Source organism: Panthera tigris, chromosome C1, assembly GCF_018350195.1.
Source record: "Panthera tigris isolate Pti1 chromosome C1, P.tigris_Pti1_mat1.1, whole genome shotgun sequence".
Classification (NCBI taxonomy): domain Eukaryota; kingdom Metazoa; phylum Chordata; class Mammalia; order Carnivora; family Felidae; genus Panthera; species Panthera tigris.
Window position 1 is genome coordinate 57,587,281 of NC_056667.1, and position 26,814 is coordinate 57,614,094.

General features: G+C 35.9%; 1 protein-coding gene and 1 non-coding gene across 2 annotated transcripts in view; one reads left to right on the plus strand and one right to left on the minus strand.

The window, feature by feature from the left end:
• LRRC7 (leucine rich repeat containing 7) overlaps positions 1-26,814 on the plus strand; it is a 556,339-nt gene that overhangs the window by 529,186 nt on the left and 339 nt on the right. Inside the window, exon 26 of the mRNA XM_042996209.1 lies at positions 10,991-11,065. Coding sequence (XP_042852143.1) covers positions 10,991-11,065 — 75 coding nt within the window. The remainder of the gene's footprint in view (positions 1-10,990; positions 11,066-26,814) is intronic.
• On the minus strand, positions 24,077-24,206 carry LOC122241761. The gene has a single exon (XR_006221984.1). It is a non-coding gene; the product is annotated as a small nucleolar RNA SNORA51 (small nucleolar RNA).

The following is a 26,814-nucleotide window of genomic DNA, read 5'->3' on the forward strand; positions in this document are numbered from 1 at the left end:
GGAAAGCATGAAGTGTGAAGTAATCATCCCAAAACGCTGGAAATATGAGAATAGGGCAAGAGTGAACTGTGTTGTTCAGTCTGGTAGAAGTTCCAATTTAAATTCTGGGGTTGCATGAGTTTATGCAGAAAATACTTAAGACATTCCAAAAGCTAACTGAGGCTTTAGGGGGAATTCAGGATTAATCCAGATATGGGGACTATTTTGTACTGGACTTTGAGAGCTTCAGACAGCACCTGGTCTTATAAACTTAACTCCTCTCAAAGAGCGCAAGGTAGTCCTAATCAAATATAGTCTCCTGGGGCTAAATGGATGGAGTACCGTTAGTCCTACAGCTTGTGTCATTGTCAGAACAAGGTTTAATAACTGAACAGACCAATTGACTTATCATGGAGTTCATTATTTTGGGCTCACTGCCAGGTGAAAACTGCTTTTACATACTTGGAAAGAGAAAAACAGATGAAAATGGCCCTATATAATGCTTGCCTCTGTCCTCCCAGTAAGTGGATGGAAGCCATGATCTGGTCTCTTATCATAGAGAAACATTGCTGTCAGGATAGCCATATGCTGCAGAGAGATGAAAGATTTTGATCTAACAAATCTGATGATGATAATAATAAAAGGAATAAGAATAATAGCCTTTAATTGAGTATCTACAATGTGCTGGTCACTCTGTTAGGCTCTTTATGTACATGCACTTATCTGATCTTCCTAACAACTTCTGTTAGTTGAGTATTATTATCTGTCATTTTGCTGAGGCCCAGAGGGGTTAATTAACTTGTCCAAGGTCATTTAGGTAATATGTGGCAGACAAGATTTGAACACAAATTGATCTGACTCCAAATCCTTTTCTCTTAATAAGCACTATGATGCATGCCACACTCTGCAAATGCCACTTAGCGGAAGAGCCACATGACAAATTTATACCCTGTAGAGTTGAGACTAATATGATATTCTAATATTGAAAGTATTACAAAATCCTTTAATTAGTCAAGTCTAGATATTTGCTTCAACAAGTCCTTGGAAGTCAGCATGTATTCTCCATTGAACCTAGATAATTAGAAGCAGACTGTACACAGTGGATTGCTAAGCAATTATATAACTTTTGCACTAAGGTATCATTAGAGTGGTGATTCTGCCAGTGGAACAAACCACAATAATCTCTGCCTATTTTTAAATGTACATGGGATAATAACTCATGATTGCAAAATTCAAATAATTGACCAATACAGTTTCCACTGGATGTTGTTAGAAAGAAGAGACTGGATTAATGGATGACTGATACTGTATTGTTGTAGTGACTTCGTAAGTCAGCCCAAGACTCTGTAGATGAGTGAATTTTAAATGATGCGTTCACATAGTTCATCATTCAGAGACTGATATCCCTCCTTGCCTTATTTAAGGAGGAAGGATTAAGCTCCTAAAGTTTAAAGATATTAAAGAAAACTCTTAGTCACTTTTTCTATATATTCTAAAAGTATAGTACTGAACAGTCCCACGAACAATCATCTAGTCATAGTATCAAAATGAAAGCTATATTATGGATATCCTCAAAATACTTGATATCAGGAAATAAACATACTGGGGCACTGGGACCAAAGAATCACTTATTCTCCACCATTTTATCATAATACCCACATTCAATTGATGCCATAGAGTCCACCCATATTTCCACGGATTTGGGCAATCTGTATGTAGACACAGAAATGAAAAAATAAAAAATTTAAAAATGCCTTAATTTGTCTACAGTACAGGTGAAGTCCCAAGCCCAAGAAAAATGTTGTAAACATGGCAAATGTGAAATATAATTGCCAAGAAACCCTAAATAAATGTTCTGGAATTTCAGAATAAGTTATTATATTCTATCCTACGTCACTTCTAAAAGATTGAGTCCAGATGCCAAAACAGCCTGCAACAGGACTCAACTTTACACTCTTCCTTCAACACCTAGAAAAACAATGGGAGTTTTTCTTTGTGTGGAGATGAGCACTACATCAAAGGAAAGTTTTTATATGATAAATATTAAGAGAAGATGTATTATATGAGCAGAATCAAGGCATTTACTTGATACCTTTACTCAGGAATAATAATACTCAGAGGCACACTGGGCAGTGGCAAGTTAGAAAATGCACAAGAATAATTTTCCAGGTTTGCTTAGATTCATGGCATTGGGTAATTGGTAAACAAAAAGATTCAAAAGATACGTTCTTGGCCTATGAAAAAGGTACATGCCATATGTCTATTTCTTGTCATGTATTCTTCACAGATATAAAAATCAAGAATAGCAAACACATTTGTCTAGAACTCCACATAGCATGTGATTTATATTTACTACATAAATATTAAACTGCATATAAAGGGGCACCTGAGTGGCTCGGTCGGTTAAGCGTCCGACTTTGGTTCAGGTCATGATCTTGCGGTTTGTGAGTTCAAGCCCCACATCAGGCTTGCTGATATCAGCCTGTCACTGCAGAGCCTGCTTTGGAACCTCTGTCCTCCTCTCTCTGCCCATCCCTTGCATGTGCTCTCCCCCCAAAAAATAAAATAAAATAAAATAAAATAAAATAAAATAAAATAAAATAAAATAAACATAATACATTCTTGGTTTCAAATGTGTGAAACTGCAAAGCCCTTTTTCTTTAACGTACCCTTTCTAAAAAGTTACACAGATAACAAATGAAAACATTAACATATATAATTTCAAATAATATAGCAATATAGAGAGACAAGAAAAACAAAAACAAAAACAAAAACCTTCCTTGTCACTCCACGCTATACTGCCAATGCACAGCCTTGGCCACTTCATCAGTAAGTGTGTCAGGAATTTACAACTGTATGCCTTCCAGACATTTACCACTGGCCTTTTTGACCTCCTGAGTTCACTGCCATCTCTGAACAACACTTCTAGCAAGGTCTAACTATACAACGATGTGTTAGCCATTATATAAAGCCAAATTAAGTCTAACAGAATCATAGTTTGACTGAATATAGCTTACAAAATAATTTTTCACTTAAAAAATGTTATTTTAGCATAAATGACAGAAAAAGTTTTCACTGAATTCTTCACTTTTCACTTCATTATTTTGAAATGGACAGATAGTGTCAAAAATTATACCATCGAAGGGGCTTTGAGGAAGTCTGCAGTGATGATAATCAGAAAGCTGATTACTGATACTATTTTAGGAATTGCTTCAAAGAAGAATCCACAGGCACCTACAGTAACCTACTCCTATTTTTAATAGTTTCTACTATTTTATGCCATATAGGAAGCTGGAAATAGAAGCCACGAGAGGTCCTGACAGAATCAGTAAACTGTAGGAAGCTCAGCAACCCAAATATTCAGTAGCAGTTGAGGTGGTTTATTAAATATAGACTTTAAAGAATTCATAAAATAAAAGAAATGAAAACATGTTTTTATTTTTTCCAAAGAGGCAAAAATCTGAAAAGACAGTGTGTGAAGGAGTGTCATGATTTGTCTTTAAGAGAAAATATGAAAATCAAATGAGAGAAACCTTTTTTAAGCTCAGGAATTTCACCAAGAAATGAGCAGGAAGCAAAGGTAATTTCAGTCACCATGGACAGAGGCCCAGAGATGTTTCACGGTTAGTTAATAATTGGAATACTGGAACAATTAATAAATGGAAAATTAGGGGTGCTTGGGTGGCTCAGTCAGTTGGGCGACCAAGTTTGGCTCAGGTCATGATCTCACAGCTCGTGAGTTCGAGCCCCACGTCAGGCTCTGTGCTGACAGCTCAGAGCCTTGGAACCTGCTTCGGATTCTGTGTCTCCCTCTCTCTCTGTCCCTCCCCTGCTCAGACACTGTCTCTCTCAAAAATAAAAACTAAAAAAAAAATTTTTTAAGAGTAAAATTATAATTATAAGGTAATTAAAGCCAAATATAATTTTAACCCATATATTCAGAAAAGAATACTTCATGATGATCAGCATCAAACCATAAAAAGATTCTAGTAGTTAATTTGTCATTTCTTAAGGAATCTCAAATAATGGGGAATAAATAAGTTATTTTGGATGCTTTTAGCAAATCGGAAAAGCAGTATCTTGAAAAATATATATATATATGGCTATAATATAAATAGCTATGTATATTATGTATATATATATATATGTTATTTGGCTACTAAACATATATATTTAGAATATATATTTATATACCATCTATAGTGGTATTTATGTATATTTAGTATATATAATACAGATTTTTAAAAAATTTTTGGCTGCTAAACAAACCCTTAAAATGACCTCAAAGAAGGATACAAGTCTAAAGAGCAAACAATGTGTAGTTCTTCCTCTCCATTATAGTGCCACCATGATGTCTGTAATCATGTAGTTAATTTCTATGGGTTTTACCTGTCTCTGTGTTGCTCTAATGAATTATTAGTAATTTTTTTACAAATGAAGGCAAGTGATTTCCTTTTTAATGTTTATTTAAAAACTTGTGAAAAGGAGTTTGGTGTTCCTTTAAACATCTGTGCAGAATATTTTCGTGAAATTTTTAGTGGACTTTGGTCAGTTGTAGCATATTTATATCTCTGTTTTTTTGAGGCTCAAGTTTTCTAGGCTTCTAAACAATGATTTCTGTTTATCTTTTATGGATTTTATATTTCACTGTTTTGTTGACTTAAGTTCATTCATACACTGAAGCATCATATTCAGCTGCTAATGCCTCTTTTTCTTCCTCTCACCCTTCCCACTCTCCTTCAGTTTCTAATGACCATGGTATACATTTCTTGTCTTGGTACATATAGATTCCTCAGTTGTTAAGGTAGCAAATTGTTCAAAGCCAAAGATTTGATACTCAGCAGTTAGTCTTAAAATATTTTATGATCACACTCCTGATTCATACTGAGGAAAACTATTGATAATAATACCTTTATCCTTGATGTGGCACGTCTTCCACTAATCACAGGGGTTAAATTTAGTCTATTTTATATGTGTAATGCTGTTTCTATGAGCCACATCCCAGCTTCATATTAACTTGGCCCAACCCATGAAAAAAAATTATTTGCCCTTTTTTTGCAAAAAAAAAAAACAAAAACAAAAAAACTTTAAAAGCTATTGAATCTATAGCTGTGTTTGCTCTGAGTCACTTTTTCCTCCAAAAATACTTTTTGAAGTATCTTAAGTATATGAGAGCATAAAATAGTATATTCTATAATATTTAACCAAGGTGTTCTGAATTGTAATGTTAATAGTATGCAATTTTTATTTGAGATATGGCCTTCCTAGAAACCAATTTCTTACTGTCAGCTAGAGCCAAGATTTTTCAGAATTTTAAAGAAAAACATATTTCATAAATTGAAGTTACAGTTCCCTTAAGACAAGTTCTATTTTGGGGTCTACATTTACAATCACTGAGACTGTCACAGTCATTCACCTTCATCATTAAAAAGCCATATAAAGTTCCTTTCTCTTCTAAAGTTAGAACGTTCAATGTTCACCTTGTAGACTAACTTTCTGAGTCTATTAAAGTTTATGTCCAGAGGTATATAGACTAGGTAACCAGTGAGACAAGGTCTGATTTTAACTCCATGAAGAACTTCCCATACTCGTGACTTTTCAAAATTACTTGTGAAAAGTAAAACTTTTTTAAAAACCCAGTCTGGGTACTTTTAGAAAAAAAACGATTTATGACTTGCACAAAGAGTGATTTTTAAAAAAATGGGGAAGAAAAATGAAATGGCAACAGGTTCACCTATTAGTAGCATCTGGCCAGCCCTCTCTAGATTAGCTCTGGTTCAAACTTGTGCGGGTCCCTCTGTGATGCATGAGTCCAGGGAGGCTGTGTCTGACTCAAGCACACCCAGATATTGGTGTCTGAGGAAAGCAAACATATATTCTTCAGAAAGGGCTGCAGCACATATTTTGTGGCTCTGTTGTGAGATGCTGTCTAGAGGGGAAAGTCATTATGCTGGTCAGGAGATATTAGACATTAGAACAACACTCTCAGAAATGCCATAAGCCAGTAACTAGACCCTAACAGCTATTACTACAAAGAGCTAACACTCCTGACTTGGAGCTATGAAAGGAAGTAGCACCTGAAAGTTACTAAGAACCATCAGAAAGCCCTCTAGTTGGCACCCATGTCCACTACTGAGAGTGAACAATAATTGGAGCCATTATCACTGAGAGCCACCACTAGGAAACCACAGATGAGATAGCAGAGACTTCCCAGCTCTCTTCCTGTCCTCTTCTCTAAACAGGAGATGCAAATCCTTTTATCTGATGGGCATTCAAGAGAAAGATAACAAATGTTGGCCTTTTAATATACTCCCAATTGAGGGTAAAGAAGAATTTTCAGACAATCAATCTAGTACAATTGGAGACTCAGAAACTCTCAATATGGGTTTTACTGGCTATAAAGACCTTGGATTGTAGCTCAGATTTCAGACTTTCAATAATTATAATAACATTTATTGATGCTACACTGAGTGCCATGCACTATTCTAAGTATGTTTGCATGTATTTACTCAATCTAATAACTATGAGGTATGTGCCATTACCATGCCCATTTTACTGATGAGGAAAAGTTAAGTACACAAAAGTTAATTAACTTGCCCAAAGTCACCAATTAATGAATGGTAAACATAGGCTAACTCTAGAGCTATGCTCTTACTCACTTCTTACACTATGGGGAAGGCAGAAAAAAAAAATGGCCCCCTAAAGATAGCCACATCCTAATTCCTAGAACCTGTAAATATGTTACATTACATGGCAAAGGGACTTTGCAGGTGAGTTTAAATTCTGGACCTTGAGGTAAGGAGATTATCCTGGATCCAGGTGGGCCCAGTCTAATCATGTAGGTGAGAGAATCTTCCTTGGCTGTAGTCAGAGGGACATTATGAACATAGATAAATGGTCAGAGAGATGAACAATTGCTGACTTTGAGGATGGAAAACGGGACAATGTGCCAAGAAATGTGTTCATTTACTAGAAGCTGGAAAAGGCAAGGAAACAGCTTCTCCCCTAGATATTCCAGAAAATAATGCAGTTGTGCCAAAACCTTTGTCTTAGCCCCATTAAGACCTGTTTTGGACTTCTAACCTACAGAGCTGTAAGATAATAAAATTGTGATATTTTAAGCCACTAAGTTTGTGTTAACTTGACAGCAGCAGCAAAAATACTAATATATACAACCTTGTTGAAAAAGAGTTACTGAGGCATTTTCCTTCCTTGGGCAAAATGGTCTTGCTATAACCTTAGGTATATAGGTTGTTTCGCTTGTTTTGAATGTATTACATGATAGTTTGTCCCACATTTATCACTCAACCAAATATTACAAGAAGCTAAACATACTTGGGGCACCCAGGTGGCTCAGTCAGTTAAGAGTCCAACTCTTGATTTCAACCAAGTTTCATTGAGTCCGAACCCATGTGGGGCTCCGTGCTAACAGTACAGAGCCTACATGGGATTCTCTCTCCCTCTCCTCTCTCTACATTCCCCCCTCTGCTTGCACTCTCTGCCTCTATCAAAATGAATAAGTAAACTAAAAAAAAAAAAAGAAAGAAAAGAAACTGGACATACTTTAAATCTTGCAGCAGAGTTATAAAATAGATAATGCCATGATATGGATCTTTGATAAGTACATGATGGTTTTACCAAACAGTAGGAAGTTATTACTCTAACATTTAGAATACAAATAGTTTGATTCCTTACCAAATTCTGTCATCAATGCCAAAGTATTCTTTGAAGTCTCAGATAAAATGAATTTGTTGAAAAGATGAATGACACATTACTTAATGAGATTTCCCAAAACTGCATCAAAGTCATCAATATTCATCATAGCAGAGGCCACAAAATGGGTTCAGAGTTATTTGTTTTTCCTATGGCTGTATTTATGTACATAAATAGAGTGAAAAATCAGGGCACTGGCCTTTGCAGGCAATCTTTTTGGAAACATTCCACTTACACAAATAATGAATGCCACAGAGCAGTATCAAAGATAACACTCATTGCTATCTGTTTCAACTAATGTGGCAGTATGCAGCCTGATCAGACATGTTTGTACATGTAAAGGGAAAAAAAAATACTATACCAGTGGGCACTAACAGTTAACATGCAGTGTAGTAATGGTTTCAGGGGTAGAGTTTAGTCGATCAATAAACTTCATCAACTAAGAAACTAATGTTGATTTAAATGTTTTAAAAGGGAGGGGCACCTGGGTGGCTCCGTCGGTTAAGCATCTGACTTTGGCTCAGGTCATGATCTCACAGTTTGTGAGTTCGAGCCCCGCCTCGGGCTCTGTGCTGACAGCTCAGAGCCTGGAGCCTGCTTCAGATTCTGGGTCTCCCTCTCTCTCTGTCCCTCCCCAACTTATGCTCTATCTCTCTCTGTCTCTCAAAAATAAATAAATATAGACAATTCTTTTTAATTTTTGAAAAAGGGAAAAAATAAAATGATTTAAAAAAAGAAATATTAAAGCTTTAGAAAGCAGCAATAAATGCTTTGGAAGACTCAGGCCACCATAAGAGTAAGCTTCAAAGCAAGTCTTCAGAACAGCGATTGAATCCCACAGAGCTTTGTGATGGATGAAATTAAACCTGTCACGTACATTACAATTGTATTCTTTCAGCAGTCAGGTTGTGGAGCATTACTATTCCTCCCAACATTGCAGATACAATACCCATAATTTAGCTCTTATGGTCTGGATTCATGCAAACATTATTAAAATTGGCTCCCATAGAATAAGCTGAAGAAAGGCAATCAAAATTAACTAGGAGCCCAGACTTTGCTGGGATAAAGTAATATTCAAAACTTCACCTCTGGCACCCAGAGATGTAGTGGCTTATTTTGGGTAACAGTGACAATCTGCCTGTTGCACAGAGACCCTGATGGCAAAGAGGGGGACTACCAGAGGGACCAATTGCACATACAGTGTCCTGGACTGATGGCATGAGTGCTATATGCCCAATGTGTACAGGGCGGTAAAAATTATATTTATTTTCATGACCAGTGCCATTCACTGGTCGGGTGGATTAACCATCATGCCTTATTTTACTGTCCTTTTCAACCAGTTTTCTTATTCCTTTTGAATTGACCATCTGTACAACTGAAGCTGAGCACTCTGTCACTCTGAACAGTGACATTATTAACCTATTTTTTTAAGTTTGTTATTATTTTCTTAATGTTACATGTAGGACATAATCATTATAGAAAAATTAGAAAACACACAGAGGCAAAAAAGGAAAAAAATATACATTATATATATATATGAAGTGTCATTACCCAGTAACAACCACTGTTAATGTTTAGGAATATATCCTTCCAGATATTTCCCACATAAATATGTATATAAACATGTTTCAGCAAAGACAGTATCATAGCATAAGAATAGCATCACACAGTATAATGTTTTATTGCCCGCTTGTTTCACTAAGCACTAGTGAACTTCTATACCTGCCATTTAGGACTTCATTTTTAATGACCACATATCATACTACTGTATGAGTTTACTGTAATTTAATCAATTCCCTGTTATTAGACTTTTATGTATGGTTGGTATTTTTATTATTACAGATAATTCTATGATTAATGTATTAGTAAATGAATGTTGCCACTTGACCAATTACTTCCTTAAGATAAGTTCTAGAAGTTGAATTACTGGTTAAAAGTTATGCAGTTTTCTAAAGATCTTGATGACTGTAGTTCCATCTTTAATTTTTTTTCTTTAACATTTGTTTATTATTGAGAGACAGAGAGACACAGAGTGTGAGCAGGGGAGGGGTAGAGAGAGAGAGGGAGACACAGAATCCGAGGTAGGCTCCAGGCTCCAAGCTGCCAGCACAGAGCCCGACGCGGGGCTTGAACTCACAAACTGTGAGATCATGACCTGAGCCAAAGTCAGCTGCCCAACCAACTGAGCCACCCAGGTGCCCCTGTAGTTCCATCTTTAAATGGGAAGGAAAACTGCTTAAAATCAGAAAGATAAAAACCATTCAAATGCTTTAAATGAATAATTCATAAAGATCTGAAATGCTAAATAAAAACACACAAAGACGTATTTCAATTCAGGTATTTTTGTTAAACCATCACACACACATATAAAGCTAATGGGCTTAAGGGAGAGTCATCAAGTTTACAAATCAACAAATAAGATGATTTACTGAATAACAGGCAATGACATTAAAATATTATCTTCTATTAATACTTCTTAGGAACAAAAAAATAATAACTGTATTAAGATATAATTTTTATACTTTAATACATATTTTTATATAAATTATTTATATTTTTAATTTTTTTATAATTCTTGTTTTCTTGACTTTTACTATATTGTGAGCTCATTGAAGCCAAAAATTATATTCTGTGTATCACTAGAACACTAGCAATCAAAACCTAGCATATGGTAGACATTCAATAATGCTTGCTTTATATACATGACCAAGAAAATTATTTTGATTTTTTATAAACTAAATTAATCAATTTAGGGGTTTTGTAACTATGTGGGTAGAAACTTTATGCTTGGAATTTTTTAATGCTTAATTTGTTCATACACATTTTATATTAAAATTTCCAGTAACGTACAAAGTAATACTGATTAAAATAAACCAATATTTACATGTAATTCTGATAAGGTTTTTAAAGTGTACACTGAATTTACAACCTATCGAATAGAATACATTTTCAATGAAGAATACCTTAGGACAATTTCAGAATTATATGGAGAATGGTTTAGTACCATATTTCAAATTATTTAAGAAAGCGATTAAGACTATGCTATGAGATTAATTTATAAATTATAAGTGTATTTTAAAAACAAGATAAACCTTTGTTATCCAAATAAGATGTTGCTTCTCTCAAACTTGACTTGAACAGTGGTACCTTGGTTAAAATGCTGTAATAATCTTTGAAGCTTACATATGTAAACTGTTCCTAGTCTGTTTTCATTGTTTCTATGTGAATGAAATTTTTTTTTTTTAACTAGGGCTAGTTCTTGATAATAATCCTAACCTCTGTTACTTCTGACTTATAGGGTATCTTTGTTACTAGGGTTCAGCCTGATGGACCAGCATCCAATCTGCTGCAGCCTGGTGATAAGATCCTTCAGGTAAGAGAGATAAAAAGCATTGTTTTCAAACGACAACATAAAACAAATATGTATCCATGTTATTAAGTTGAATGACTTGAATTAAATGATTGGCAATTAGTCCTTCTCACATTTTTTATTTGCCTTTATTTGGGGGGGGGGTTTGAGAGGCAAGTCAGAAACAAATTCAATCTCATATAATTCTTTACATTCCACGATTTGGCATATAGTAGATGGTCTGCATATTTTTGTTTATATGAATACTGTTATTTGGTAATGGAAGAAGAATTGAGACATATAAGAATCTATGCATAGCTATCAAATATGAGTCATGAGGGACCAAAATAGGGTATCTATGTGACTTTGGATGAGGAAGAAGGGACTCGTCCATATTTAATTCTCAACAGTAAGCTTATTACTGTTTGAAAACTGTGAAACACATGGTTATATCTCCCTCCTCCCCCTTCTCAGATACTTGAACAAGTACCTATATATAAGATGACTTATTAAAATGTACTGTCTAAGAGAAACGACTTTTTCTCTAACTTAAAGCTCTGTGGAACAGAAAAGGGTCACTCCAGTAAACAGCTAAGTAAATGCTTGATATAACCATTTTGCTTTCTTTGTTCCTCTTTCTGAATTCACTTCTGCTTAATTATTTCCTACATTGCAAAGAAAGGGACTTAAGTATCATCAGTTTATTTAAGCTTCAGTATTTTGACTTATGACCCCAGAAATTTCTCGCTATATCACTAGGCGGAAGTATCTTTCATCACAGATATTTAAGCATTTGGAGCAATTATGAAATGGTTCAACATAATCTATCAGGACACTGGGAAGAAAAGACATGTCAGAAAGGATCCTTCTAGATTGGCTCTGAAAACATTTACAACAATGCAAGGGCCCAATACAACTCAGCTCTGAGGAGATCTTCTATTTACCAAACACTTTCAAAAAGTTATAGGAAAGTATAAACCCTATATAACTATATATACATATATTTTAATATTTTATTCCCAGAAATATTTTTTATTTTTTAAGTTTATTTATTTTGAGAGAGAGAGAGAAAGCACAAGCAGGGGAGGGGCAGAGAGAAGGAAAGACAGAATCCCAAGCAGGCTCCACACGATCAGTGCAGAACCCGACGTGGGACTCGAACTCACCAACTGTGAGATCTTGACCTGAGCAGAGATCAAAAGTCAGATGCTTAACCAATTGTGCCACCCAAGTACCCCAGAAATATTTTTTTTAATGTTTACTTATTTTTGAGAGAGAGCTTGAGTGAGGGAGGAGCAGAGAGAGAGGGAGATGGGATCCAAAGCAGGCTCCGCGCTGAAAGCACAGAGCCTGATGAAGAGCTGGAACTCACAAACCTTGATATCATGACCTGAGCCGAAGTTGGGCGCTTAAATGAGTGAGCCAACCAGGTCCCTGCTCAGAAATATTTTAAACTAACTAGCAGGATCATGAAAACTCAAGTTTTCAAAAATCATAGTTCTCTGAAAAGACTATGGGTTGCTCCGAGCTGTAGCATTGTCACAGTAGAAACAGCATCCAACAGGGGCGCCTGGGTGGCTCAGTCGGTTGAGCGTCCAGCTTCGGCTCAGGTCATGATCTCACAGTCCGTGAGTTCGAGCCCCGCGTCGGGCTCTGTGCTGACAGCTCGGAGCCTGGAGCCTGCTTCGGATTCTGTGTCTCCCTCTCTCTCTGCCCCTCCCCTGCTCATGCTCTGCCTCTCTCTGTCTCAAAAATAAATAAAAACATTAAAAAAAAAAAAAAAAAAGAAACAGCATCCAACAGGTTTGAGTCCAGTCCATGCAGGCAGAAGACCAAGCCAGCAGTTGATCTCTAGAGTTAAAATATTGAAACAAAATAGACACATAAAATAATCTAAATTTATTTTTGCCATTTTGTTCTGTAAGTTCTATATTTTTGGATTTCCTAACTAGCCCTTTGATCTTAAGCATTTTATATCATATCTATGGGACTCACAATTATGTGTAGAATGAACTGTGGTTTATGTTATATCTAAGGTCCTCTCAGCTTAAATATTCAACTCTTCAATGATTTTATAAATTTCGATGAAAAACAGTCAAGAATAAATTAACAATGTAATTTCCTAACACTTGGTAAGTGCTACTGTTTAGCAAAGGAAAGGGCTAGTTTTGTTTTGTTTGTTTGTTTGTTTTTTTCTCTACTGAATTTCAAACAATTATTTTGACTATCTGAGCCTGAAAAAAATGTAGGCAGTTAATCTCAGATCTCTGATCTTTGGAATGCCAGGCTGCTTAGAGAAGTCTTCCATAACTTGAGATAAGGCGAAGAGTTGTCTTCATTCATAACAGAGGTAGCAAAAGAAAGATTTTTCTCGCTGGATTCAGGAGAATCCAGATATAATGCATAATATATGTTTATGTTACATGCTAAAATGTTACACATCCATGTATCTATAGGTAGGTGATAGATGATGATGGTAGATAGATGGATAATCAGTATAGATGAATACAGATATACTGAATAAGGGAAATGAGAAATCAGTTAGTGTCTAGTCTCAGGGTTAGAATACTCTTTTCTAGCTGTGCAATTCTAGAAGGCTTATATGTAGGAACATGGGAGTTTAGTATTTCTAGTCCTTAAGAGGTATATAGCAACAGCAAAGTGCACTAAGGAATCATTTCCTAATGCAAGAAGTAGGAAGGAATCATAAACCCAATCTGTTAAAAGCCAAAAATCTGCAGAAGAGCTGCACCCGGGTTAGCTCTTCTCTCCACAAATGACTATGAAAGATGTAACATTTTATTTTTTGCTTTGGAACTCATTTGTATCAAGTACAATAAAATCAAAATTCATTTTCAGCAAAAGAAAAATGCACATAGACCTTAATCAAATGAATTACTATATTCACAGTTTTACTCATACTAGTTAAAAAGCAGACGTGGGTTATACTTTCAGAAAGAAATAGGAGGATCTTTGCTCCTTACTGGAGCAAATTTATTTACAAGCCTTGTTACCAATGTAACAGCCTAGAAAATCAAGGTAAAAGGAACAAAGAAATAAACAAAAATCAACAAATGAGCTCCCTAAGTGATGGGAGTTATTGGGTTTGATCTAACCCAATAGCAAATAACAAAAGAGATATTAAGTAGCAAAAAAGATATACCTTTCCTAAATCTCCACCAAACCCCAAATTTATTATATAAGAGCTGTCCCTTTCTTTGTCTAGAACTTATTTTACCCACTATTCTCTTCTTACTCTGCTATGGGATCAGGAACATGTCATAGGAATTACATGAAGAGGTGTGCATTAGAGGATGATCTTAATTAAAATATTTTTGCATGATGTTTCCGACATTTCACTGTTCATTTTCCCAGAATAAATACACTATAATTAATGAGCATATTCAAATTACCTACTGTGTTTAGTGAGTCATGTTGCTTTATGACCCTGTTGGATGAGAAGCTAGCGCCATGCTGGGAGACTTGAACCCTCCCGGCCTCATCTTCCTACATAAAGTCAAATCCTACAGGAGTGAGAGAGAACAATAAAAGCACATTCATCACAAAAAAATTATTAGATTGAACCATGTGAATTTGCCAATATTTGACCATTTTTGAAGTAGTGATTTTGTTGGTTTAACATCATAGTTTCTTTTTTTTTGTAACGTTCTTTCCAGTTAAAAAAAAAATTCAATCTAACTTATTATACATTTTAAATGTAAAATATGTTAAAATGTAGAAAATGTAGGGGTCTCTGGGTGGCTTAGTTGGTTAAGCATCCAACTTTGGCTCAGGTCATGACCTCGCGGTTTGTGGGTTAGAGACCAACGTTGGGCTCTGTGCTGACAGCTCAGAGCCTGGAGCCTGCCTCGGATTCTGTGTCTCCCTCTCTCTCTGCTCCTCCCCTGTTTGTGCTCTGTCTCTCTCTCTCTCTCTCTCTCTATCAAAAATAAAAACATTAAAAAAATTTTAACTATAGAAAATCTATTAATTATAGTTATTCTGTTGAAAAATGAATAGACTAGAGAAAATAATACATTGTACTTGATAGTTAACATGGTTCACAGTTATAGCATAATGCTCATTTAAGGAAGTATATTACATATTATATTACATATTATATTTATAAGTATAATATTCTACTATATGACCGTAGTCAAAATATTCTCTTCATTTGTCTGTCCACCCCTAGTCCACACACAAGTGCCTAACTTTGGCAGGAGAAAAGAAATTAAATGATTTATAAATACTTATTAATGACATCCAAATTTTACCAGTCATCAAAACAGATTTTTCTCATATAAGGTATACTAATATGATACATAATTGCAGATCATTTCATACTCTCTTCTACCTTACCATAATTTTAAGAGTTTCCCAAAATATATTCCTGGTCTATGGCTATATCTCTAAGATACCAAAATAAAATAATCAAAAGATATGATAATTCAAAAAAATAAGATATTTCCCCCTTGTTTTCTAGTCATAAGAAACTCTGGTTGTACAATTCATATAGACAATTCAAGACCCCACTCTCAACAAACAAGTCTATCAAGTTTCAGCTAGCTGTCAGTAGGTTGTTTGACTTGGAGTGTCTTATCAAGAGAATTTACTCTTGATTGAGCAGGAGTTGGGTGCCTTGGATGGCTCAGTCAGTTAAGCATCTGATCTCACAGTTCATGAGATGGAGCTCCGCATCAGGCTCTGTGCTAGCAGCATGGAGCTTGCGTGGTTTTCTCTCTCTCTCTCTCTCTCTCTCTGTCTCTTTCTCTCTATCAAAAAAAAAAAAAAATAGAGAGAGAGAAAGAGAGTGAGCAGGAGTTACCCCAAGCTTAACAGGGAGGAGAAAGGAGTATAAGTAGCAGGAGGAATAGCTGTGGGCTAACCTGGCAACACTGTTAAGGAGCAGAGGTGAGAGACTCAATTCAGAATGAGTGTGGAGTTCAAAGAGAGAGTACTGGAGAGAGAAACTGCAGGCTTAAAGAAAGAAAATCCTAGAATTTTAAGGTTTTGTACTGAGTTGGAGAACTGAAACACGAAGGGGGCTTAGAATGGGGAGGAGGTGGTGAGATACAGCTTTTAAGGCTCAGAATGCGAGAAAAAAAGTTTAGACTTCCCAAAAGTCTAAATGAAATGTCCGCAGATGCCTGAATCTGTCATATACAGATATATACTGTTGTATCTGTATCTGACCACCGGATCAAACCTTCCTTGTCTGAATGGAAGTTTTATACATCTTTGAAGGACCAGTAGGTGTGGTTAGCTGCTAACAGTGTTATCTTACTTAGCTTAGCATATTTCTTCAACAACCTCAAAACAAAGTGCTTCTGAGAAGCCATAATTAATGTCACAAAGCCCATGCACTAAATATCATGCCTTTTACTCATAAAACCCGATTTCATACTTGGATACTTGGAATCTTTTACCTACCTTTCCAGACCACCAAGGAGAAACCCTGTGGATCCAGGCACATCGTCAGAAGCAGGAAGTCATAGCTGACAGTTTCACTGTGCAGGAAAGGAGAGAAACTTCTTTTAAAAGACAGAAACAAAATTCAAAAAGTACAGCAGAGTCATTAAGTATAGACTATAAGGTGTTTCCCAATGGCATCCCTTAAATTATCTGAGTCACCTCAGATTCTATCCCTTGCTTCAGTATTTCACAATGTATTAAGCATTTCAGACCCTGAAAAATCTTTCAAACTTATATTTCCCAACATATTTAACCATACATCCCTCTTAATAACAACATCAATTAACTACCTCCACAGAACACACTTTAGGAAATGTTACTTATAGAAGCATCTAACTGGACCCACAGCTTTATCCCACAGAGAGTTCATGTTCATAATTATCATCATGAGTCATTCAGAATGGGTTAGAGTATATTCATGTCTCTGAATTTTTAAAAATTTCTCCCAAAAAGGCTACAAAAAGTAGAGTGAGAAATTTTCATTATGGTTAAAAGGAAGTATGAGACTCAAAAAAAATAAATTTAAGGTATTTGGAAATTTCACTAAAGCATTTCCCAGCAAGGTCAAATGAGTTAATGCTTTTCTTTATGATTTTATTTGGTGGTTGAAAATCAAAAACATAAGAGAGGCTGGAGGGAAAGGTGGGGGAGGGGGTCAGTAATCATGTCATGTCATTCTTAGTGTTTAGAGAAACTATTGCTTATAATGATGTGATACATTCAAAGAATAAGATTTTTTGATACAATTTGATTAGAAGACAACAAAAAATTATTTTCAAAATTGTTTATGATTTTATATGCCAGAGTTTCACTCCATATCTCATTCCATTTATGAAGTTCAGTACAGTCAGCTAATAAAAGATTGAGTAAATACTTATTGCACATCAAAAAAATAAGAGATAAGGAAAACAGGTAAACCAACAAAAACAAGTTAAGCTCATTAGTCTGCCTTTAACTTCCATAATTTGGCTGAAATAAAAATAACAATTAAGTACCTCTATTGTATCTTTTATATCACAAGACAACCCTGCAAGGTATCTACTGTTGACAGAGGTTAAATAACTTATTTGACCTTCTTCCATTATACAATACTGGCTTTACTGCAACAAATTTTACTGATAGCATCATATTCATCACATTTGCTATTTATATATTTGGAAAATATGTATTAAACGCCCACTGGGTACAAAGTATTGTGCCAAGCAATGTGAACAATGTAATAAAGAATGTAACTAAGTCCCTAGCTTCATACAACTTAGCCCAGGAAGCAGACATGCCCAAAATTACCTGAGCAGAAAACGAAGAAGGAAGAGAGGATAGATAGAAGGGGACTTTAAACATTTAATAAAATCAGCTCCCAGTCTGTCTTCTTTTAAGAGAAAATGTTTTACCAAATGGAAACCAACATGGCTACAATGAGCCCCTGAAAATGAGAGGTTGATTTTGCAGTTCGGTTCACTTCGCAGTTTCTATTTCTTTTAAAATAAATAACATCTATCTTATCAGGGAACTGCTCTGCAAACCAAGGTAGGGAACCCATTTGTTAGAGATGCTCATTTAAGATGTTTGATAAGAAGAAAACAGCATTCTAAAATCAGATAAATAAGTAAATGTCTTCAAGATGACTATTATCAGTTCCATGCCCAAATTTTTTAAACTTTTTTTTTTGTTAAAAAATTTTCTTAAGTTTATTTATTTATTTTGAGGGGGAGGGGGCAGAATCCCAAGTAGGCTCCACACTGTCAGCACAGAACCCAATGCAGGGCTTGAATTCAAAAACCATGAGACCATGACCTGAGCCAAAATCAATAGTAGACACTTAACCAACAGAGCCACCCAGGTGCCCTCCATGCCCAAATTTGTAAACCAAAAATTGACAAAGTATTTAGTTTAGTTGAGTCTATTCTATCTTAACATGTCTTTTTTGAGCCTGAATTCATGAAATATTCAAGCAGCAATACATGTGTGCACTTCAGATAGAAGAGAAATTCTTATCTATGTTTTATTCTATAAAGAGTTTTTAATACTAAAGTAAAAGCCATTAAGACTTCAGACTTCTCACATTTAAAAAGCTCTGTGTAAACTTTTCATAGGAACTCTCCCAGAATTTAGGATCTATAGTTCAGATTTTTGATAGAAAGGAAAAGTTTCCAAATGACTTGGCATAAAGTCAGTGTAGTATTGATTATGCAGTATATTCAATTCCAAATATGTGCCAATATTTAATGAGAGCACTCTATCAGATTAAAATTTTGAAATGAGAATTAATTCCAGGTAGCTAATGTGAAACATAATTATAATTATTTAAGATTTCTACTGTTTCTCATAATGTCTGGCTGTCAGGATTAAACACCATGAAGGCTTGCCCTTATAACTCTAATATGGTTGCTGTATTTTTTTTTTAAGTTTTCCCTCATTCCAAGAGCCTAGGCATTCAAAGATATTAATGTACTAATGTATATCTAATATATGAAATACATGCATATGGGGTGACTGGGTGGCTCAGTCTGTTAAGCATTCGACTTTGGCTCAGGTCATGATCTCATGGTTTCCAAGTTCAAATCCCATGTTGGGCTCTGTGCTGACATCTCAGAGCCTGGAGCCTGCTTCAGATTCTGTGTCTCCCTCTCTCTCTGCCCCTCCGCTGCTCACACTTTTCTGTCTCTCTCTGTCTCTCTGTCTCTCTCTCAAAAATAAACATTAAAAAAAAAATTTAATTAAAACTGCATCTATGCTGACCCTTTAAATATTTGTCCTTGAAGGTGAGTTTCAATCAACAAAAATCACACATCTGAGTCTCTAATTCCATTTCTCTTTTGTATCCTAAAAGAGTCATGCTCTCCGTCTTATTGGATAATACCGCCTACCTTTCGGCCAAGACTCCTTAGCAATTAGTTTTTAAATTTAAAGCTTTGAATAATAAGGGTACAACAAAATTCCTGAATCTTGAATTACAGAATCCTCTGTAGAAGTTCTATAGTGTAAACATCCATAATTTATCCATTTAACAAAGCATTTACCAGAAGGAAATCAAAGATAGATCTTGGAAGGAAAAAAAGGATGAAATCCAGAAACCAAGTATGTTTTATAGTAAATTGATTACCATAATTACAAAACTCTACTTTTTGTTGTTATTGTAAATATTGTTTTTCATTAACCCTCCATCTTTCCATATCTAAATCATGCAAAGGGGCAATTAAAAATCATTTTATGGCACAGATATCAAATGGAATTTTTAAAAGGTAGGCTATCTTCTGGAAACAATATAACGATTATACAGTAAAATGTTCCTTTATACTTTCAAATCAGCTAAAGCCAGAAATCCATTAGCCATATATTCTGGAAGCATAAAATTTTCAGAATATCTTTTCATTCCTAAATTTTTTTTTATTAACTTTATTTTAACTTAATAAGCCATTTCATTTCTCATTTTTTCATAAAATTGCTATTTCCTCTAAAGTGCACACATTTTATTATAATCCACAATAGACACTGTGTTTATATAAACATGTATGTGGCCAAATGTGGCAATGTATTTTAAAATTTTGTTAATTTAGCTGGGGCACTTGGGTGGCTCAGTTAAGCATCCAACTCTGAATTTCAACTCAGGTCATGATCCAGCCAGAGTTTCCTCTGGCTTCGCCCTGCCCAAGCATAGTTCACCATCTTTCGGGTCCTAACACGTGAGCTCATGCCCCACCTCCCCGGCGTGGCGGGCGAGACGGGCCAGTGGTGTGCCCTCAGCTTGTAGGTTAGAGCCCCACATTGGGCTCCACACTGGCAGCACAGAGCCTGCTTGGGCTTCTTTCTCTCCTTCTCTCTGCCCCTCCCGCACTTATGCACACACGCTCTCTCTCTCTCTCTCTCGCTCTCTCTCTCTCTCGCTCTCTCTCTCTCTCGCTCTCTCTCTCAAAATAAATAAATAAACATTAAAATTTCTCTAATAAATAAAAATTTCATTAATTTAACATATAGTCTTCCAACCATCTTTTGCATTTCCATTATGTATATCCAAATTATGAAATGCACAAATGTAGGTTCTATGCATCACTTTCAAAGCATCATTGGATTTATACCTTGCAATTAATATTGCATAGTACTGTCCTTTATTTCCTCAGCTCTTTTTCTAGTCAGATACGTAAGACAACCATAAATATTCAAACCCCTCTTCCAACCCTTTCCATCATTGTATCCCCCAGCATCAGGTCTAACATAATGTTCCATATCAAGAAATGGTTCAATTAATATTAAATATTGAACTCATGTAATGAACCTAAAACAGTCATTACCAACTTCACAACATCCAATGGGATGAATTATGCCAAGATGCAGAGTTGACATCTGTGACATAAATTCCCACCTAGTCACTAGCACTCTGAGCTTGGATATTTCATGTACTGTCTCCAATCCTCCTCACATTTTCATCTTTAAAAAAATTAGGGTGGGGCGCCTGGGTGGCTCAGTCGGCTAAGCGTCCAACTTCAGCTCAGGTCATGATCTCGCGGTCCGTGAGTTCGAGCCCCCCATCGGGCTCTGTGCTGACAGCTCAGAGCCTGGAGCCTGTTTCGGATTCTGTGTCTCCCTCTCTCTCTGACCCTCCCCTGTTCATGCTCTGTCTCTGTCTCAAAGATAAATAAACACTAAAAATATATAAATAAATAAATAAATAAATAAATAAATAAATAAATAAAATTAGGGTTAACAAGAAAAAAGAAAAGTTCCTCTGACATTTTGTCCTTCTATTTGTGACTCCATGAAAATTCAAGAAAATAATAGTGACGTAATATTAATAGCAGTAGCTAACATTCGATTGATTTATAGTTTGCCAGGCCTAAGCACCTGACATATATTAACTCATTTAATCTTTAATAAACTTTCTAAAATAATGTGCTTTCTGATCGTTCAGAGTCCTCCTGGTATTTTGAACCCATTCCCAGGCAGTCCTTAGTTGTGGCATTTTGAACAGTCCTCTTGAGGCTCACCAAAGCTTGGGTTTTAGATCCAAAACATGTCTGGGTACTAACATTGCACGTAGAGTCCTAGTGTTTATTTAACTCGGTGATCTAAGTTATCAATCTGCTTATTTCCTTCTGGAAAATCAGCCCTGTATTTGAGTTTCCAACTACATAACTCTCATTTTTCACTTACAAAGCATGAAAACTAACAGCTGATATTTAAAGTGATATTAAAAGCTCATTTATACATGGGATCTTTCTAGCCTTGAATTAGAACCCGGACTGCGATTCGGAACATCTTGAAGCCTGTTTTTTGGAAACAGACCCAGATACAAGGCCAGACTTCATCTAGCTATTCCTTTTCCCTGCTTTTTACTCTGCTGCAGAAAACTAGGGTTCACTGGGGCCACTGGAAAAGATTTTACTTTCCTGGATTTCCTGCTACTTTATGAGCACAGTACCTTGATCCCCCTTCATGACAACTCTTCCCAGTTATTCTCCTCCCGGGATCTCTCAGGAACCCAGCTTTCCTATTCTCTCCCCGTCGTGCATCGGTCCCATGGGAATCTCTGTTCTTTAGTTCTGCCATCCCTGGGCAGGAAGGATTAGGCTCTGCTTTACCTTCCCCGTCCTTAATTCAGACAGGTTTTCTTAGATGCCAAGGTCAACAGCAAACACTATCTCTCAGCTCTGCTCTCCATGTCCCAAGCTGCAGCCCCCTCATACTCCCCTGGTTAGATTTTCCTTCTTTCACAGTGTTCCCTTTTAAACTTATTTTCTGATAAATCTCTCAGCCTTCCATGTGGTGAATACCAAACTGCAGTAAAACTTAACCTCTGTTGCTGATACTGCCATTCTGACCTCCTTCCTGAACTCTACTCTTTTGTTTCTAAATATATGATCAATGTTTCCCTTGCACACATTGCCATGGCCTCAAACTCCATTTTCATTTCCATTTTTCATTAATTGTATCACAGTTTGATTCTTGTTTCTTATACCCATGTTCAATGAGATGCCAAATTTATAGATTCTACCCTAAAATTTTTCTCCTTTTTTAATCCATTTCCCCTCAAGTTTCCTGGCACTGTCCTAGCAGATAGCCTGACTTAGTCTTTCCACTTTTGAGAGCGAAAGCTCACATATGGCTACAAGAACCCAATTAAGCCAGAGTTAATACTATAATAAGAATGAGAGATTCAGCATTTCTGGAGATGCTAATTTAGGATTAAATGTTATTTCTACCAGTATTTTTAGAATGAATTAAGTTAATCCTGATAGGAATCTGAATGAGAAGTTAGGTTTTGCAGTGAAGAACAAAATTATGTCAGGAGGTGATATAGCAATAATTTCAAGGGGAAAATGTTCATTATTTTAGCATAATCAGTGAAATGCCAGCTCAAATCTATGGAAGCAATTGTAATCTTATTATTTCAGTGAAGTATTGAGAAAAATAATGAGAAGAAATATTATGGTATCAGATCATTCAGCCCTGGCTGTGTGGCCTCAGTCACTTAGCTGGTCTCTCTGAGATATAACTCTTTCATTTATAAAATAACAGGATTAGCTTAGATCATGCTTGCTCTCACTCTCGCTTTTTCTCTCTCTCATTCCCTCTCTCTGTCTCTCCAGAAAAGTTCTGTTTAAATGTTTCACATACTGAACTATCTCTCTTCATTTTGAAGAAAGGAATCTATGAACTAACCCCACATCCTATCAAGCCCCTCCACATTAGTTTAATCTTATGGTTGCTTCTTATGCTAAAGCCTAAGATCTCAACTCACTGGTATTTTTATTTTTAAATTCTCATTAAAATGATTACATACCTGGATCATATAAAAACTCTTTTCCCTGCATAGATTGTTGAAAAATTTACTTGAAAGAGCCAATTGTTCATGTGTCTAAGGCTGGAGAGAACCCCAGCCTTGAGACAAGACATTGATTGTGGCCCTTCACTAATCACATTCTTGCCAGATGTGACTACCAGGGAAACTTCTCATGTACCTCAGAGAAACAACTTCTCTGGAAATTTAACCTCTCTCTTTTCCTTCCACTGAGCTACTCTAGTACATTATTTATCTCTTCTGATATTAATTCAATTCAGCAACTGCTGAGTCCTTACTACAGGTAAGGCATTTTCTACATTGTTTTTAGTTGTGTCCATGGCTAAATTCCCCTTCCATATAGTCATATCTTTGATGGGAGCGTCCCTGTGTCATCTCTTTCTTACTTCCTATCCCCAGTGCCAAGCACAATGCCTTGGGCACAGTTAACACGTAAAGATTGATGTTTGATTGAAAAAATGGTAGAAACAGAGCAACCTTTTTTGAAGAACTTTTGATAAAAGTATCACTAAAAATTAACAGCTATGATTAATTTGCTATCTGGGTTCTGTGTCACTTATGCCCTTAAAATTTATATATATATATATATATATATATATATATATATATATATATATATATATATTTTTTTTTTTTTTTTTTTTTTTTAAGAGCCAGCCACAATCCCTCCCTGCCCAGTTGCTATGTCTCAAAGCTACAGCCTCAGCTCTCTCCATTTCTATTCTTTGCCTGGAGAATAGGGAACAAGTCAGATTCAAAACCTCAATCTATGTCCCCCCATTCCCAACACAGACCAGGCAAAGCACTGGGCTGGGGTGTATATGGGTGGATTTACTCTGCCTCCTCTTTCTGTACAGTCAGTATAAGAACACAGCCTGTGGTAAGCACCAGGAGGCTCAAAATTGACATTATTTTGAGACTAGTAGTTGCTAAAACCAGGAACGGTGAAGTCTAATGGTGGACAATATACCATTGATGGCCTCCAAATTCCGAAACATTCGTTTTCCCTGAAACACCAAGATATTTAAATTTCAAACAATGCTCTGAAAATTCTTGGTGGGTTTGAGTTCATTCCAATTCCAGGTTCTGAGTCTTCTCATAGAGGAAATCTGAGCACTCACAAAGTTATTAACAATATTTAACATTCAAGGACTCCATGGTTAAAGTTAAATTTAGAGGCACCTGGCTGGCTCATTCCGTAGAACACGTGATTCTTGATCTGAGGGTTGTGAGTTCCAACCCCATATTGGACATAGAGCTTACTGAAGATAAGTAAATAAATAAATAAAGTTAAATTTAATTCACAATTAAGGTATGCCTTTTGGTCAAACTGAAGCATTAAGGTAGTTAGATTATTCCTCAAAAATAAACATACCTTTCACCCAAGTTTGCTATTTTCCTCATGTCAGATACAGATTGAGAATAAAAAGAATGTACCATATGCTGTGCTCTCTCTATTCCACATCACCGTCTAACCAGAAATAACATCACACAGAACCCAGTTGTCTGCTTTTAACTATAACTTAAAGCAAGAAATTTGGGCTGTGTAACAAACCCAAAGTTCTACCCAATTACTGTTTCCTGCCACTGCAACAGCCAATGCCAACCTTGATAGGCATTTCAATTAACTAAATGTTGTTATACATGTTAAAGGAGATATAGATAGATGATATGTACAGATTTATTTATATTTATATATATATATATATAGAGAGAGAGAGAGAGAGAGAGAGATGAAAAGAGTAAGGAAAGAGAGAATGAGGGAAGGAAGGAGGGAGGGAGGGAGAGAGGGGGAGATTCTTTAATTCAAAATAAATTTAAACTTCTAGTTATATGGGTTTTCATGGATTTACATTTTTTGTGTCCTAGTATTTTCCTTATTTGTTAGATGTACTTTGGTTTAAAAAATGCAATATTTTAGGACTTTCTTCTTTATCACATCATTGGCCAACCAATTTTAACAAACTAGTGATAGCATATATTGTGTCCCACGATTTTCATCTATGATATAAAGACTATCCAGTAATGCTAGAAAGCTGCTGTTTTCAATCTTATTTATTTTTTTAAGTGTTATTTATTTATTTTGAGAGGGAGAGAGAGAAGATGAGCAGGGGAGAAGCAGAGAGAGAGAGGAGAAAGAGAATCCCAAGCAGGCTCCCTGCTGTCAGCGCAGAGCCAACATGGGGCTCCATTTCAGAACAGTGAGATAGATCATAACCTGAGCTGAAATCAAAGTGGGAGGCTTACCCAACTGAGCCATCCAGGTACCCCCTCTTATAAATTTTAAAAAGTCAAAAGCAGTGAAATATCTTGAGTGGTTATGTGAAATATTAATCATATTTTAAGAAAGCATTTAAAAAATAAAACAAAAAAGGCAATGGATTCCCAAAATTAACTTCAGCAAATTGAAAATTGAAAAACTCAACCAATTAACTGGCTCTATTGTCCATATTTTGCCAAGTAGTCAATTTGGCTGACTCTTCCAAATCAGTGGCGTCCCAGCCTATAAGGAAAACAGTTACATAATTGTTACCTATTAAGTTTCCAAGATTTATTCCTACCAAATTCCAGTAAGATTGGGTTTTATTTTGTCCGTCATGACAGTGAAGGTTTATGGGATCCACTTTTGTATATATTAATAATAAAAATCATTCCAATCAAGAGAATCTGTAATTTAATGTAGAGAAGAAAAATTAAAAAAAGAAAAAAGAACCATGAGCAGTCACTGCAGAAAATTTTTGAAATGTTAAATAATAGTCAGTTGGAATCCCAAAATTGAAACCTTAGGCTAATTATGTTTACAGTGGACTTGGGGGGGCGGCCTGGGTGGCTCAGTAAGTTAAGCATCTGACTCTTGATTTCGACTTAGGTCATGATCTCAGCGTTCAGAGGATAGAGCCCCACATTGGGCTACACACTGACAGTGTGGAGCCCCTGCTTGGGATTCTGTCTCTCCCTCTCTCTGCCCCTCCCCCACTCTTGCACACTCCTTCAAAATAAATAAATAAACTTTCAAAAATGGATTTTGAATGCATAGATTGATGATTCTTAACTAGAAGATGGCAAGCATCTTCACTGTTACTAATGTCAATGCTTTACCTCTGAGGGATCGATCTCTTAGGTATATTAGATGGCATCCTTGAAAACCACTGGTATAAATAATGAATATACTTGCATTTAGCAATGGGAGAAATAAAAATGATCTCTTTCGTATAAAAATATATAAACTAAGAACTTTTCAGTAAGGCAAAATAAGATTTAATAATACTATAAGTGCACAATCATGTGTCATGAGTGAAATATTCGACCTTGCTGATGGATTTATTCTATCAGAAATTAAATGGCAAGAAGGCAATGGTCCTGTGGGCACTTCCAAAACATCTCAACTAAGTTCCTGCAAAAAACAAGCAAATCAAAAGAACAACCACAGAACAAGTACCATATTTCAAACACATCTAGCTCTTATTCACCAGTGTATCTCCATGATTAGCACAGTGGCCAGGAC